Source organism: Orbicella franksi, chromosome 4 (genome assembly GCF_964199315.1).
Source record: "Orbicella franksi chromosome 4, jaOrbFran1.1, whole genome shotgun sequence".
In the NCBI taxonomy this organism is placed as follows: domain Eukaryota; kingdom Metazoa; phylum Cnidaria; class Anthozoa; order Scleractinia; family Merulinidae; genus Orbicella; species Orbicella franksi.
In genome coordinates, this window is record NC_138148.1 from 23,248,610 (window position 1) to 23,265,088 (window position 16,479).

The 16,479-nt window shown below is 37.4% G+C and overlaps 2 protein-coding genes across 6 annotated transcripts in view; one reads left to right on the top strand and one right to left on the bottom strand.

Moving 5' to 3' along the window:
- LOC145484989 (interleukin-1 receptor-associated kinase 4-like) overlaps positions 1-16,479 on the top strand; it is a 212,542-nt gene that overhangs the window by 76,355 nt on the left and 119,708 nt on the right. The gene's annotated exons all lie outside the window — the stretch shown is intronic.
- The window catches only part of LOC145484947 (scavenger receptor cysteine-rich domain-containing protein DMBT1-like), a 132,194-nt gene that overhangs the window by 63,157 nt on the left and 52,558 nt on the right, over positions 1-16,479 (bottom strand). For all 4 annotated transcript variants that reach the window (XM_081463567.1, XM_081463566.1, XM_081463568.1 and 1 more), the window contains exons 6-7: positions 12,905-13,043; positions 10,472-10,813 (exon numbers count right to left, since the gene is read on the bottom strand). In XM_081463567.1, the coding sequence (XP_081319693.1) occupies positions 10,472-10,813; positions 12,905-13,043 (481 nt within the window). The remainder of the gene's footprint in view (positions 1-10,471; positions 10,814-12,904; positions 13,044-16,479) is intronic.

Sequence of the window (16,479 nt, forward strand, 5' to 3'; positions counted from 1 at the left end):
CAAAAGCAGATGAGCCCACCCACTGGGTGGACTCATTAGTTTGTGTGACCAAGAACTATGGTACACTTCTGCTGTGCTAAGACCCAAAAGACCTCAATCTTGCCATCAAGTGCCCATATCACTACACCCCAACATTGGACAATGTACTTCCAAAGTTGAATGGAACCAAATATTTCTCCATCGTGCCTGCCTAAGGCAGACATTAAACTTGAGCATACCAGCTCCTTGTACACAACCTTCAACTCACCTCATGGTAGATATAGATTCCTGCAGCTTCCCTTTGGTTTGATCAAGGCCCACCATATCTTTCAGAAGAAAGCTGATGAAACTATTGACCCCCCTGGTGTAAGTGATGACATTGTCATCAATGCCACAACCTCGCTGACCATGATGCAAACCTGAAAGCAGTTTTGGAATGTGCTTGCAAAACCAGACTCCATTTCAATGCAGACAAATGCAGATACAATGCACAGAAATACCATTCTTTGGCCACATTGTCAGCTCAAGTGGCCTCAGACCAGACCCACAGAGGGTGGAATCAATTAGCAGCGTGGACTTCTCCACCAGTCTTGCACACTTACAAACCTTTCTTGGCATGACAGTTTCTCAGCTGTTATGTGCCCAACGTAGCATCACAATCAGCCACCCTTTGGGACCTCACCAAAAGAAGCAGTGAGTTCCAGTGGCAGCCCCAGCACCAGCTAGCTGTTGATAAGATTAAGGAAGTTATCACTTCAGCCAATTTGCTACAGTACTTTGACAGTACAAAATCAGTGACCATCCAAGTCAATGCATCCTTGAGTGGCCTCAGTGCAACCTTGCACCAAGACAAGTGCCCTATGGAATACAGAAGAAAGTTCCTGACAGAACAGAATCACAGAATCACACCATTCAACATTGAGAGAGAAATGCTTGTCATGGTATATGGCCTTGAGAAGTTCCACTACTACGCATTCGGAAGAAGTGTCACTGTTGAGACAGACCAGAACCCATTAGAAGTGACTTTCAAGAAACAGTTTTCATCAGCTCCTCCAAGCATCGCAAGTATGATGTGTAGGATTTAGAAATCTGATGCAGAAATCAAGGATGTCCAAGGAAAGAACATTGCTCTGGCAGATGCATTGTTCAGGATCTGACCCTGCCCAGGTAATATAACTGAAAGGCTGGATGTGTCTGTCCATGAACTGCACCTGAGCAGGAATGAAACAACAAAATCTTGATCTTTTGGCCCTAAGAAAAATCGTAAGTATAAAGAATCACATGACTTCGGAAAGAAGACTTTAGATAGTGTTTTTGAAGATCAGTGTTCATTATTAACTCCACCTTGGCAATCAGTGCTGCTGCCTGTTTTGGATCTTTGTCTTTCTTCTTGTCCATTTTTATAAGCTTATATGATTGCAGTCATAACTTAAACCAAAAAGATTTTAAGGCTGGTCATAAAACTCAACCTGAAACCATGTTTCTGTTATGAATGGTTGCCTTTATTTTACATGTAGTCTTCAGAAGTGAAACACAACAAAACTTGTTACCTGATTTTAATCACTTGTTGCTGTATGCTTTTGTCTTAGTTATTGAAACAGAAGAGCTTGAAGGACATTCCCCAACAGAACTACTGTTTGTGGTTAAAAAGCTAAGTGATAAAAATTCAAACATGAGTGAAGATACTGACACCATATTTCCATCATAATCTGTGGGATCTGACAGGAAATTTATCATGAGTCTTCAGTGCAAAACTTGCAACTTTTAATTTTAATTGGACCTTCAAAAATGTCAGTAAGGCCTAGAGAAACCTACAAATTTAGCCAATAAAATAAATTAAGAATTTAATCTGGTGTGGGCTCAAACTTTGGATATACTAGACCAAAAAAATGTATGTGATGTAGAGGTTAATGTTGGAGACTCAATGTACTTTGGTACAGTAAATATTGTCTAAAATGTCCTTTGTCTCCTTATGTCACATTCTTTTCATAACTCTGGGTTCCTGACCAGGTTTTTTATGTATTACTATTTGATTGTATATGCTACATTCGTAAAACTCACTGTTCGATGGCTAAGTGTGGCTCTCATGTGCTCTATTTCATTGGCTGGTATTTTAATGCGATTTTTCCAACTTAAGCTATTCGACTGTATGATTATCTACATTTCATTTCCATTTAAGGTTTTCTTTCTGTTTTTACTCTTCTATCTTTTCTTTTTGATAAATTCCTGGGAAGTTTAGTCCAATTTCTCTAAAGTGAAGATTCCAACGAATCTTCTACCCTCACCCAGCATAAATCAACTGATTTTAAAACGAGTGATGCAAATTTGCAGTTTTCTAGTTACTGCAACAGACTGAGATTTTGATAAAAGCCTAGTAATCAAATTGATGTGCATGAACTGTCATGAAAAATGTTTACAGACCACTAGTAGATTTCCCAGTCAGTGATGTTGCTTGTGAAATTTTACACACAAGGAACAGAAAACCAAATATATGTTTACAAAGCATGCAATGTGCAGATGACAACACTGCAAATTTGCAATATTTGCAACATGCAAAAGTAGCATGCGAAATTTGTAAGCTATTCACTATAAATTTTCCTGTGAAACACAGGTGAAATGAGTGTGAAGTAGCTGGGAGAATTCTTCGATCATTCACTGAGAGTATACAGGTCAAATTTTGTGAAGAAGCACGTGAAATTCTAAAGCCATTCACTGAGCATTTGCATGTGAAATTCAGGTGAAATCTTAAGGGAAGTAGCATGTGAAATCTTATTGCAAATGAAAGTGAATTAAGATATGAAATGAAGGTGGAAATGTGTGTGAAATGGTTGACATCACTTTGCACCCTTTTCACATGTTTCACTATGCAAAATTTCACACACATGCATACTCCTGTTAGTGATGACTGCAACCCCAAAGAGAATTGATCCGATTAAAGAAGAAAAGGCCAAATATGAGTTGCTCCGCTCACTTCGTTCAGTTATCACCCAAGGATGGCCCAACACAAGATCAGAATGCCTAGCACACCTTCACGCATAAATTTATTTCTGGAATTATTGTGACAAATTAGCAGTAATAGATGGGGTACTCCTGAAGGGTATATGTATTCTTATTCTGCAGAGCCTACAGGCAGATGTATTACAGCAATTACACTACGCACACCAAGGAGCAGAGAGGTGCAAACTCCGTGCTAAGGGTTTGGTGTTCTGGGTCAACATAAATCGTGACGTAGAAGACATGATAAAATTCTGTGCTCCATGTCAGCATAACCAAAACATGAACTTAAAGGAGCCCCTCATGCCATATGATATCCCACAGAAACCATGGCATACATGTGGATGTGACTTTAATCTTTTGGAACAACTCACCTTTTTTTTTTTAAATTGGCAGTGAGCTTTTCTTCTTATATTGTTTGGCCTTCTGGGTTTGAATAATCTCAAACTACATAGCATAAGCAATGAAAAACATTTTTATGCAAGAAAAGTTTATACTTCAGTTAACTTTTAATCCTGGGTTAGCATTAACTGGCTCAGTTCTGAACAACTCAGCCCTGATTACTATGCTGATTACCATACCACTTGGATTGCTGTTTGTGCCCGCAATCCAATTGAAAAGCCGCTACGTGGTCAGTGGTTTACTTCAAAACTTGAGTGCACAATATGGTCACGTGATACTGGTCAGCAGATACCTCGTTATGGATGTCCAATATCAAAGATGTATGCTGTTAAGTAAGGTCCCATGTCCTATTAGCTGGAGTATGGCCGCCATGTTGTGCGATGTCGTTGTTGTTGTCGCCTTCACTGCCATCATCTTGTGTGGAAGCCCATGAGCAATACTGCTAGCCATTTTTACCATGAGAAAAGCAACTCATGGGTTTCTATGAGTATGGGGCTCTGCTTAGCGGCCCAAAGGGCCACTGGAGCTCTAAAGGGAATGAACCAAGCTAGAGCATGTGAAGACCTTGTACATCTTTCCAAGCTTCTCCTCTACTGTGGAAAGTTGAATCTTAATGCCCTAGTTTTTAGTAAACTGTTCTATTGCTCAAACGTGTGGGCAAACTCCTCCAACTGTAACATTGATAAACTGCAATCTGTACATAACTTCGCATGTAGAATTGTAAGTGGTGCAGGAAAATTCGATCACATCACGCCCATACTAAAAGAATTAGAATGGCTGCCAGTATCAAGCCAGCTGTACTATTGAGGTGCCACTTTAGCCTTCAAGTGCAGACGGGCTGTGTTCCAGACTATTTGACCTTTATTTTTATCAAACGTGCAGATATAAGCACATGTACCACTACGAGCTCTCAACAATTAACACTCCTCATAGGACCTTACTTTAAAACTCAGTAGAACTATTTCAATTTTTAAAAAAGCATTGAAATGTAAATTAATTGTAGTTTTTAAATTCATGATTATCTAAATTAGAATGTAATATTATTAATTTTAGTATATTAGTATTTAATTGTAGTATTGTACCATATTGTCTTTGAAAAGCCCTCACGGGGAAAGATAATAAAGGATGTCTGTATGTATGTATGAATCTTGATTCATGAAAACCTAACATTGCACAGAAAGGAAATAGTAGCAGAAGCCAACATATGCAGACAGAATGGAACTCTTCTTAGTATTTGGACTTTGGATGGTAAGATCTAATTCAAAACGTCTCCAGAAGGTACTCCCAAAAAATATATTGTGTTGAGGATCTCGACTACATCTAAGCTTATTTGTTCAATAAATGCAGAAATTCTTGTGCACTCACTGGCTAATTGTCATTGTCAATAAGTGGACAGACAACTTGACAATTTGTTACGTAAAAAACAAAATTATGTCAGCTTTTTTGCATCTGTCCTGTTATTGAAAATGAAATTCGTCATAACATTGTCAAAGTAATCTGCGGATCGATTCGGCTATCCACAGCTACACTGTCAATGTTATGATGAAATTCATAATCAATAACAGGACAGATGCATGAAAAACTGATGTCAATTTGTTAATTTGAGCGCATACATTGGCAGGGGGCCTTTGAGCTCAAGGTTTCAAAAGCTTAAATTTATTTATTCATCTTTCCTTTATTTTATTTGTTTGCTTTCTTAATTGCCATAATTATCCAAATTCATATGCTTGACTCAGATGTCTGCAAAATAATTTCTTTCAATGTGAGAGGTTTAAAAAAATCAGCTTAAGCGAAGAACCATTTTTTATTATCTTAAGGATTTAAAATGTCACTGCTACTTTCTTCAGGAGACCTATTCTGAACCAAATGATGAACTGATCTGGAAAAGCAAATGGGATTAACTGTTATTCTCCCATGGTACTAATCGCCAAAAAGGTGTTTGCATCCTTTTGAACCCGTCAACATGTAATAATTTTTTGATTGAATCTAAGTATTCCAATGTTGATGGTTGGATGGTTTTGGTTAACTAAGTTTTAATTCGACCAAAGTCTCACTCTGTAATATTTATGTCCCAAACAATCTTAATCTCTAGCTATGGTTTATTTCATCATTGAATGAATTTTTATAATAAAATGCAAATATTTGCAAACTTATTATTAGTGGAGATTGGAACATTTAGAAGTTATTGACAAAAGCGGTGGTATTCCATGGAGGCCTACTACTTATCCCGAACAGATGCTGGCATTGTCTACAGGAATCCAGGCTTGTTCACATTTTAAGAGTAAAGAATTTAAATGGGAAGTTTTACACTCATGAATCTAAGGCACTTAAAATGAAGTCAAGAATTGATTACTTCCTCATCGCAAAATCGTGGGGTCACTTTGTCTCCATGGCTGATATCAAAATTTCAACAGCCCCTGACCACACAGTGGTCATACTGCATGTTAAAATGGCCATAAATAAGTGCGGCACGGGCCTTTGGAAGTTCAATAATTCTCTGTCGAAAGATCAAGCGTTTATAATGCTAATTGAAAATAGTTATCCGACAATTAAAGTAAAATATAGCGAAGTTGAAATAGATAAATGCTTAAGAGTGCCTGCCTGTAAAAATCAGACAAATTCTTAATTTCGCGGCCAGGGTCAAAAATTCGATTTCGCTTATATTCTTATGGCAGATAGGCTTGGGCATGACAAAAACTACTGGATAGTTTTTTTGGCAAAATATCCTTTTATTTCAAAGAATTATGCAAATTACCAAATTCTGTTAAAATCGTCATTTGACGCACCATTTTATTGAGCAAGTTTGAGAGCCTTGCATGCAAAACCACACCATTCTTCCATCTAAAACACTCAAATATTTTTGTCCAATGCTTAAATGTGTACTGGGTTGATTTTAGGGAATGTTGCGTTGTATTTTTGGGTGCAAAATAATTAAATTTCAAAGACATGTATTTCATTCACTTGAAAGTACTTTAACTAATTTCACCATGTGCAAATGGATTAAGCTTCTGGTGGTTGAATCGCAGAAGGATGGTCTACAGATTCCTGTAAAAATTTCTTTGGGCAAATGATTGTGAGCGACGCGAGAGCTTTTCAAAGTACGTCAAAAATGCAAATATTTGACAATCACTCATGAAATCTCAATTTACGGGTTAGACGTATATTTTAGCATGCGCCTCATGACTTGACCTATAATAAGTTCAAATAGACACAGAGCTGATAATTTCGAAATGTTCTAACCTTATTTCTGGTAAAAGGCAGGTCCAAAACCGATATGATGTGTTTTTACTCCATCTCTCACCATTTGTTGCACATAAAGCAGAAATTTGCTTTTGTTTACACAAATACGAATACCATGAATCTGTGACCATCTTTCTGCGCATATGAACATCACTGCATCTAAGTCAAAAACGGCTGAGTCATTTGTAGATAGTTGCTTACTTTGCTCTGTGCCAAAATATTACATTTGATCGATTGCTGACCATTGCTGATAAGTGTGTTGGCGCAGCACAATCTTACGGTTGTTATTTGTTCATCACGCAATGCTGTCACGGCATATGCTGCACATTTTGATCTATTTTGTATAGAACACTCTCAGGATAAGTGAAACAATTTAATCATTGTTCATCTGTTTATTCATATATATAATAATATGTGTATATTTATATAATCGTATTCTATAGTGTTCGTGGCCTTGGTCCAAATCATGTTTGTTGCTCGTTCTGATGTTTCAGACAACAGCTGATAAAGCTAGTGCCTGTACTCACTGGAATCCCTTATAAGCCACCGTACATTTCCCCAAGGGTAGGCCACTGTATTACATGTAAACCAAAAATAATTGCACAGCGCGAAAAGACCTAGGCATGAGTTTAGCGTCACAGTATTACGCAGGGCATGTAGGTAGCGGTGGTCGAGTAAAGGATAACGACAGGGGCAATGGTAAACTATTCATTCTTTTCATTTCTTAATTTAATCTCTTCCTACTCAACACGATTGTGTGCTCCCAGTTGTTCAAAGCCTTACGGAGCCTTATGTATTAGGATAGAAATTGTCCTACCCCTACCCCCTAAAATGGGATGACAGCATTGCGTGATGAACAAGGAACCGCTGCAAGCAAGGATTTAAGCCATGACACCATTATGATCAAACGTAATATTTTGGTGTAGTGCAAAGCAAGCAGCTATCTACAAATGACTTATCCATTTATGATTTAGATGCAGTGGTGATCATACGTGTTGAAAGAGGGTCACAGATTCATGGTATTCAACCATTAAATAAGTTGACAGTTGGCCATGTCCATCGGACGTTATGTAAACAAAAGCAAACTTCTGCTTTCTGTGCGATGAATGGTGAGAGAAGCACGTCAAATCAGCGTTGGACCTGCCTTTCACAGCAAATGAGGTTAGAACATTTCGAAATTATCAGCTCTGTGTCTATTTCAACTTAACATAGGTCAAGTCATGTGGCGCATGCTAAAATATACGTCTAACCCGTAAATTGAAATTTGACAAGGGAATGATCAAATATTTGCATTTTTAATGTACTTTGAAAAGCTCTCACATCGCTCACAATCATTTGCCCAAAGAAATTTTTACAGGAATCTGTAGACCATCCTTCTGCGATTCAACCACCAGAAGCTTAATCCATTTGAAGGTTTCGCACATGGTGAAAATTAATTATATTCACGAAGTACTTTTAAGTGAATGAAATGCATGTCTTTGAAATTTAATTACTTTGCACCCAAAAAGACAACGTGACATTCCCTAAAATCAACCCAGTACACATTTAAGCATTACACAAAAATATTTGAGTGTTTTAAAGACGGAAGAATGATGTGGTTTTGCATGCGAGGCTATCAAACTTGCTTGATAAAATGGTGCGTCAAATGACAATTTTAACGGAATTTGGTAATTTGCCTATTTCTTTGAAATAAAGGATATTTTGCCAAAAAAACTATCCGGTAGTTTTCATCATGCCCTAGCCTATCTAACATGAAAATATGAGCGAAATCAAATTTTCGACCCTTGCCGAGTTATTTTCCATTTTAATGGACAGGGACTCTTAAGATGGGAATTAAGCAAGATGGAATTGAGAAGTATTATTATTCCATTCATAAAAAATAAAGTTAGGGCCTCAAGATTATATATATGTATATTGAGAATTAAGAAAAACAGTTGGCAGAGTTAGAAATCACAATTTCAAACTGTACTGGCTCCCACATGGATTTGTTTTGCACTGAAGATCTCTGAAAATAAAATGTCATTAATGATGGCAAAAAACTAAAAGAAATCGAGAACTTTTGAGGAGATCTGAACACCTCTCAATTTTTTAGTTCCAAAGAACTGATCACAATTTTGTTGAAAATGCTGTTTTGCTGCAATTGTGTGAAGTCCATATTAGTATTCTGGAAGGTGAATTAACTGTCGAAGAATGTCATCACACTCTAAAAAATTCAGTAATGGAAGTCCCCTGGGGAAGACGGTTTCACAATTGAGTTTCATGTTCAGGTCTTTGCACTTCTGCTTCAGATTTGCTTGCAAGCCTCAAAGCAGCTTATCTCCACAGGGAAATGCCCATTTCTCAGAGGAGAGGGGCTATTACACTGATCCCGAAAGACAACTCAAAGCTCCTTGAGCTATCAAACTGGTGCTTAATCACTCTATTAAATGTGGATTATACACTTGCTTCAAAAGCTATAGCATCAAGGATTGAAAAAGTCCTTCCTGCTTTAATACATTCTGACCAATCCAGTTTCGAAAGATAGATTTACTGGTCAAAATATTAGATTGATCAATGACATTCCTGAGCAAACCAAATTACAGAAGTTCCTGGCATTTTGCTTCAACTGGACTTTAGGAAAGCCTTTGACACAGTTGAGTGGCCAGTAATTCAACAAACCTTGTCAAAGTTTAACTTTGGTGATAGTATAAAACGTTGGGTTCAAACCTTCCCTGTAATGCTGAGAGCTCTGTTCTTAACAATGATGTTGACACAAAACAAATACCCTTGTCAAGAGGTGTTAGATAAGACTGCCCCTTGTCGCCATATCTCTTTATTCTGGTGGCTAGCTTCCAAAATGAAACACCATATTCAAGGTATCAAGCTTTTTAAGAAGGAAATTAATCTGGGTCAGTTTGCTGACGACACTTCTTTTATACGTAAAAATCTGATGAGCACTGAAAATGTGCATACCATGCTAGCTGATTTTGGAGTCATCTCAAGTCTTACAGTTGAATAAGTCTAAAAGAGAAGCCTTGTGGTTAGAACCTTGGAGATCTAACTGTGGCAGACCTCTTGGTATCTCGTGTCAGCTGTTGCCACAGTAACAAAGTAAGTCAGCCGCTTTCAGCTCTTAATGGGGGTTCAAGTTTCCGTTCAGATCGCTGCTGAAGGTTCACGACTCGCTGCCCTGTTCTATCTGGGTGGAAAATTCATTACCATTGACAGGGAATTTTCCATCTGGGTGGTTTAATGTATATGGTAAGCACCCAAGATTTATATGGAGCACAACAACTTCAGCAACAAACCACCATTGCCCCTCAATTAAGTCTATAGCACCATGCCCAGCAACTTACCAAGTGAGATCACCCCCACTTGTGAACAGACCACACTGATCTGGTCCACACTGGTCCAGCCACTATTTCAGTCAGTGTAAAATGCAGACTGCGGACCAGGGATAAAATGTAGATTATGGGTAGAATGCAGACTGCAGACTACACACTTTTTAGTATATTACATCCTGCTATTTCCATTATTAACTGCTAACACTGTAATCAGGGTTATTCAGGCTAATTGGATGGAAAATTTGCACTCCAGTTAGCCTGAATAGTGCTCTGGTTAGCCTGAATACCACTCAGAGTAGCCTAAAAAATGCTTTGGTTAGCCTGTTTACAGTTAGCTCTCAATGGTAGAAATGGAAACACGATTCAGTTTGTCTCCATTTAGGCTGCATTCAGTTAGTCTGCATTTCACCCATGATCCACAGTCTGCAGTCTGCGTTTTACACTGGCCATCACTATTTGACTAAAAAAGGTATATGAAAACGTATGGGTTCAATACAGCTGCATATTAGAATAAACTCCTTGTGATACCATACCAGTTTTGTCTGTATGTTCAGTTTCACAAATGATTCCCACATCTTCATCATGACTGCAGTGAGTTTTTCCCCAACCACTGTGAGGACACATGGTGATGGATGGCTCTCTACCAAGGCATTTCACGTTTTCCATCCAGATGTGTCCTATTCCTTTACCAAACACTTCACAACATGGCACAACCGTTAATGCTCCCTTGTAGCCCAGTTCTTTGCACACTACCTGGGCAGCCTTAATGTCAAATTGGTAACCACAGATTGTTCCCCACTTCATCAGCTTTCCTGTCCCATGGAGGACTTCAACACGACCTGCTGATTTCATCTTTGATCCAGCCAATCGAAGTGCTGTTTGAAAAATATTTGTCATGTCTAAATTAAGGTATCATTGTACTCTGTAATACACAGAAGTAGTTAAACTATTTTAGTTGATCCCAGAGGGAATAAGGTGAAATTGTTTGAAACTGTATATTAAGATTTTCTAAACCGTATATGATGATCTTCGAGATCTCAGCCAGTTTTTGGACACCAAGATTTTGATATCTTGAGATTTGCCGAAAGCCGAGGTCTCACTGAGATCTTGGTCAAACATTTGCACAGGCAATAACTGAACAAATGCACGGCAACATGGAATCAATTTGTTTTTGATATAAACAAACAGTGATCAACAGAATTACCACCCTTCTTGAAACTCTTGCTGGGAATCTCAGGGATCTCAGAAAGATATGAAAATCTTGGTGGCCAAAAACTCGCCAAGATCTTGCTGAGATTGCTGAGATCTCAGTCAAAATTTCCCACAAGCAAAACAAAAGCACAGCAAAAAGCAAAAGCACGGCAACATGGAATCAGTTTGTTTTCTATAATAAAGAAAAAGCAATCAGCAGAATTACCACCCCCAAAAAATTTATGACACATCAACCAAGTGAGTTCCCACACTAAAGCTATACCTCCCTCTTGCTATACTATCACTTGTAAAAAGGGAATTTTTAGTAAAGATGTCCTTAAAGGTTTGTGGTATGGAAACTCTTCAAATTTTCCTGGAGACTTCATGGTAGCAACTAAAACTGCAAATTAATTTGATTGGACATTGAGGCAACACATCAGTTCTTTCATTTTCTTACATTTCAAACCTACTGAGAGCATATTAATATAAGAAAACATGAAAAGCCTCAGATGACTAGTACCCCATTCACACCAACTAAACTAGTTTAACTAAATCAGGTTAAGGTTTTCTGCAATTCGTCGATTCCGCTTTGCAGTCATTTTGAGAAGAAAAATTTCAAACCACCTTGCTACCATCTTTTAATCAAACAAGTTTTACCAGGTTTACTTGGCGGGTGTGCACAATATGAGCAACTAATTTTAACCTTGTTTAGTTAAATCACTCTTAAACGTGTTTATCATGTTAGTGTGAACAGGGTATAGGCTTGGTTGTGCATCAATAGTGTAGCATGAGCACCTCACTCAATCAATTAGTCAAAAAGAAAATTATCATAATTACGAACTTATGCAAATTCTTCTCAGAAAGTTTTACTGTGTTTTCCACTCACACTATTGTGGGACATTATATTTATTATTAATTCAATAGGACTGAATGACATCAAATCAAGCCGACTAGCTCTCCCCTTTTTCTCTTGACCGCTAGCTAACACTGGCACTGTATACTTTTGTTGGCAAATTGCAGGGTTCAGCGGGGTCAATTCAACTTAACTGATAGTTCAGTTCATTGTTTTCCTCAAGGGTTCAATTGATGGAATCAAGGTGCTGCTGGTGAAGTTTTGGAATACAAATATGGAATATTTTGACTGTGATCGACAAAATAATTGGTCCTCCTTTGCAACAGTTCTTCTACTGATCTTCACGTCATCTTTACCTTGTAATTATCACACCATTTCGAACAATATTATTTCCTCACTTCAACAAGGACAAAACCCCTTAATTTAATGTATTTTGACATTGCCACTATCTTCCATTACCCTCACAACAACTGCTCACATTTTCCCTTTGGGGAATGTTGACCATGGGAACAGTTAAATTTCATTGGCTTTTCCATTTAATTCAATTACATTTGTTGACTTTTCAACCAACATCAAATAATTCCGTCTGTACCTAGCCAAAGTTTAAATTGTCTGAAATCGATAGAAAACAGTTCTATAGCCAGAAAAATGGAACCCAAGAACTCTCTGTTTATTGAAAAAAGTCTTAGCCAAGCAATAAATAGATGTTATCTATGATTCACTTGCACTGGCATAACACAATTTATTATTGTTTTACCATCTGTATCAGTGAAAAAGCCAAATATTTCCTTCTTTGTGTTTAATTTTGTTTTTCTTTTACAGGAAAATTTCTACTTTTGAGGAGTGGTTAGTACAATTCACAGACAGCAGTTTCCTATGATAATATAAAATCTTCATTTGGTAAATTTCATGCTTAACTTACTGGTTATAGGTGTCACTGGGGGTGTTGGTCTAGCTGTTACAGGAGTAAAGACACATGTTGTATCATGTGAGACAGATACATCATCAATTGACACATCACTGCCATAATATCCTGTCCCAGCAATACCTTCAAAAATGATCTGCAATCAAATTCATGTCATGTTATAACTTAATTGATAACTACAGTGCTCTATTGTGCAAGAGTGTTGCAAATCTACAACTGTAAAACTAGAAACCATCAAGGAAGAGTGTAAAGTACATAATTCATGTGGTATGTTTTCGTTTTATTTTGTAATTTCTACCTTGAAAATCTGAAATGAAAGTTGGTTAGTTTTTTGCAATTTTTACATGTATGCAAAACTCTGTGCTGGCTTCAAGTGAACTGGGATGCACGTTACGTTGTTGTATTTATTTTTAGAGCGTAACTAAATATCCTTGAAGACCTTTATTTTGAATCTCTCCTGAAAAACTCCTCAATTTCCCATAACTTCTTGACAAATTCTCTACAAATGATTCAATTAACTTTCATATCTAAAAATCAACTTATGTGGTGACTTAATTTTAAGTGTGTCTATTATAGACCAAACAAGGCTTGACTAAACCCCCTTTTTTTCTTACATAGAAAACACCACTAATTAAAAACATTAACTTGTGTGAACACTCTGAATGAAAAGAAACAACCTGTATCACTTGAAAAACTAATCAAATTGCAGGAAATCTTTTATTCATCTTGACTGTTCACAGAGCAGCAAAATAATTTTATAAAATGGAGTAAAGACCATTGGGTTTAACACACTCAGCTATTCATTTGTTTTCATTTGAAATTTGAAATTTCATTTTCAAATAAGTTACTTACGTGGTTAACCCATTGACTGCGGAGCTTTTTGCCAAAAACACATATTTTGGACATTGTGAACATTTTCAGCCTGGATATGAGCAAAATTAGCTGCCATCTACTTGAAAAGGCATTTGCAGTTGGGCAGCATGCCTTTCTTTCCACTAGCATCACGTTTTACAACATTTTTGCACGGGCATGCATTGCTTTTCATATTACATGACATTTTGAATGACAAGAGTATTAGCCACTCGGCAACTAGGTTACTGCAGAATGCAGTATTGGGATTGTGAGGGGGCTTTCATCCATGATGGTATTTGCAGTTTTTAATCAATACCGTTTGCATTACATGCAGTTCTTGAGAATTAAGTCCAAACCATTTAAGTTTGTACAAAATTGTTATAAAATGTTTCAGTTTGTGAAGTACTATTTCCAAAACAAGAGCGAGTGTTTCATCGGCGTATCCAAACACCGAGAAACAAATGAAAGCACGAGGCCGTAGGCTGAGTGCTTTTATTTGTTTCGAGGTGTTTGGATACTCCGATGAAACACAAAGCACAAGTTTTGGAAATAACTTCTCATGATCACTCTAAAAGAAATAATAAACAAAGACTTCCAATTAGAATTGTTTGCTGTCTAACATCCCTTCCTCGATAATTTCAATATCAATGATATTTTTTACCGGCGTAATTAATTTGCATTTACGGTGCGATTTAATTTATTCTGAGATGTGAAAGTTGCTGGGGTTGCCAGCATTTACAAGTTGTCGTTCAGTCAGGATGTATATCACAAGAAAGTCGTTCGAGAGATTTCGGTAGCCAAAAAGTGTTGATAATGCAGTACCGAAATCAACAGCTTATAAAGCCAAATGGTCGTGTAAGGTTTTCGAGGAATGGAAACCGCATCGATTAGTGAAGTCCTGTACTTTGGAACCCGGCGGTCTTTTTACCACGAAAGACTTTGAAGAAAGAGTGCAAACTTTGGAAATGGCCATTACAGATAATTATGCCTGCATGCAGTCTCAACTACTGGCTGTCGAAGTTCGTTCAAGAAGTAAACAATTCCCCTGGGGAACGTTACCCTTCCCATTAGTTGTACTTGATTATTTGCGGACTGAAGCACCACCTTTCTGATGTAAATGGAAGTGCTGCATTGAACCCTTTGGACATGTCCGACCGAAGGTAAGTTACATTTTTTGGGGATAAAATTTGGTTCGCGTAAACTACTTGTGTGCATTGTTTTTAATACTACTTTTTTCTTTCGCTTTCTTAGGTTTGTGACATTTCGGCTTGTTTTGGATGCAGAAATGAAAGAAGCAACACGAATGGGTGTGACTTTGAAAACAAAAGGAGACACATTGTAAAAGCTTACTTCTGAGTAATAAATATTCATTGATTTTGTGCAAATTGTCATTGTGCATATTTTAGTGGTATATACCACTCTCACTGGAGAGTGGTATACTGTTTTTCATTGGGTATCCAAACACGTGCACGTGATGTGGTATACATCTTGTGGTTGGTAGTTGACCTTATGAATTATTAATGAGTTTGAGAATGCTAGATAGGTTTCAATTGAGTAGCTCGCTTTATGTCTAATACCGTCTTCTTGTTAAAAAACTTTCTTGGAGCGCATACTGCACTAGGGTATTTATTTCATCCTCTAATTGCCTCCATCAAAGGGACTAAAAAGTTCCTATCTACAGCCGAAACTTTCCTGAGTAAGTGGCATTAAAACTTGTCAAATGGTACAAAAAAAAAACAGGAAAATTCTCAAATATTGCTGCTTACTTCATGGCACCTTTTGAAAGTGTGAATTAATTCAATCAGTCCTTGAGAGAACTTGGTCACCGATGGAGGATATAATCTCAGTGTGGTAGCGCTGTTTACCATCAATACTTCTTGTTGAAACGCTTCTAAGTTGTATTAAATACAGTATTGTGCACAAGTAATGCAAGTTAAGTTCGACGAAATTCCTGGCTTTTCTTGGCTTTTCAAAGAAATTTCATTTGGAACAATATTTCAAGGAAATTTCCCGGCATTTTCGTGGCACCTATTGATCCAGTCCATGTGAATTTTCAAGCAATAATTCATGGTGTGGGGTAATTCACAGTGAACTTTCGAGCAATAATTCGGTCCTCCCAAAAATTCTCAGCGATTTTTCGAATGATAATTTGCTGTTCCCGAAAATTCACTGCAATTTTTCTAATGATCTTCCATTCATCAATTGGCTAAAGGCTATCAGTGAAATACATAAATGACCTCTCTGAAGATCAAGTGTGAAAGAAGCCGCTAATCTGCCCAAATAACATCTCTCAAACTCACCTGGTTTTTAGTGCAGAGTGCACTATTGGGATAGTTTCGGGGTTGACATCACTAAAGCACTATGGTAATAAGGCACTATGGCACTATGGCCATAAAGTGTAAACTTTAATGTTTGTATAATTAATTAATTTCAATTAATTAATTAGGCTTGCAGCAAGGGGGTAGGATGGGGTAGATACTTGTGAGCACTACGTAAAATGAGTGGTGCATGTACCTACGTTACTTCACTGATCACTTCAAAAAGCTATATACTTGTGCCAGAAAGCCCCTTACTCACCTTGTGGTACTTTTCTAATTTCATTTAGCGTGTACCAAGTTGCCACAAAATTCTGGAGAGCGATTGGGTGTAATTTCCCATTTTGTTTTAGAAGTAAGCAATACCTTTTGAACTAAATGAACGATAGCTTCAGGAAAAGAGTT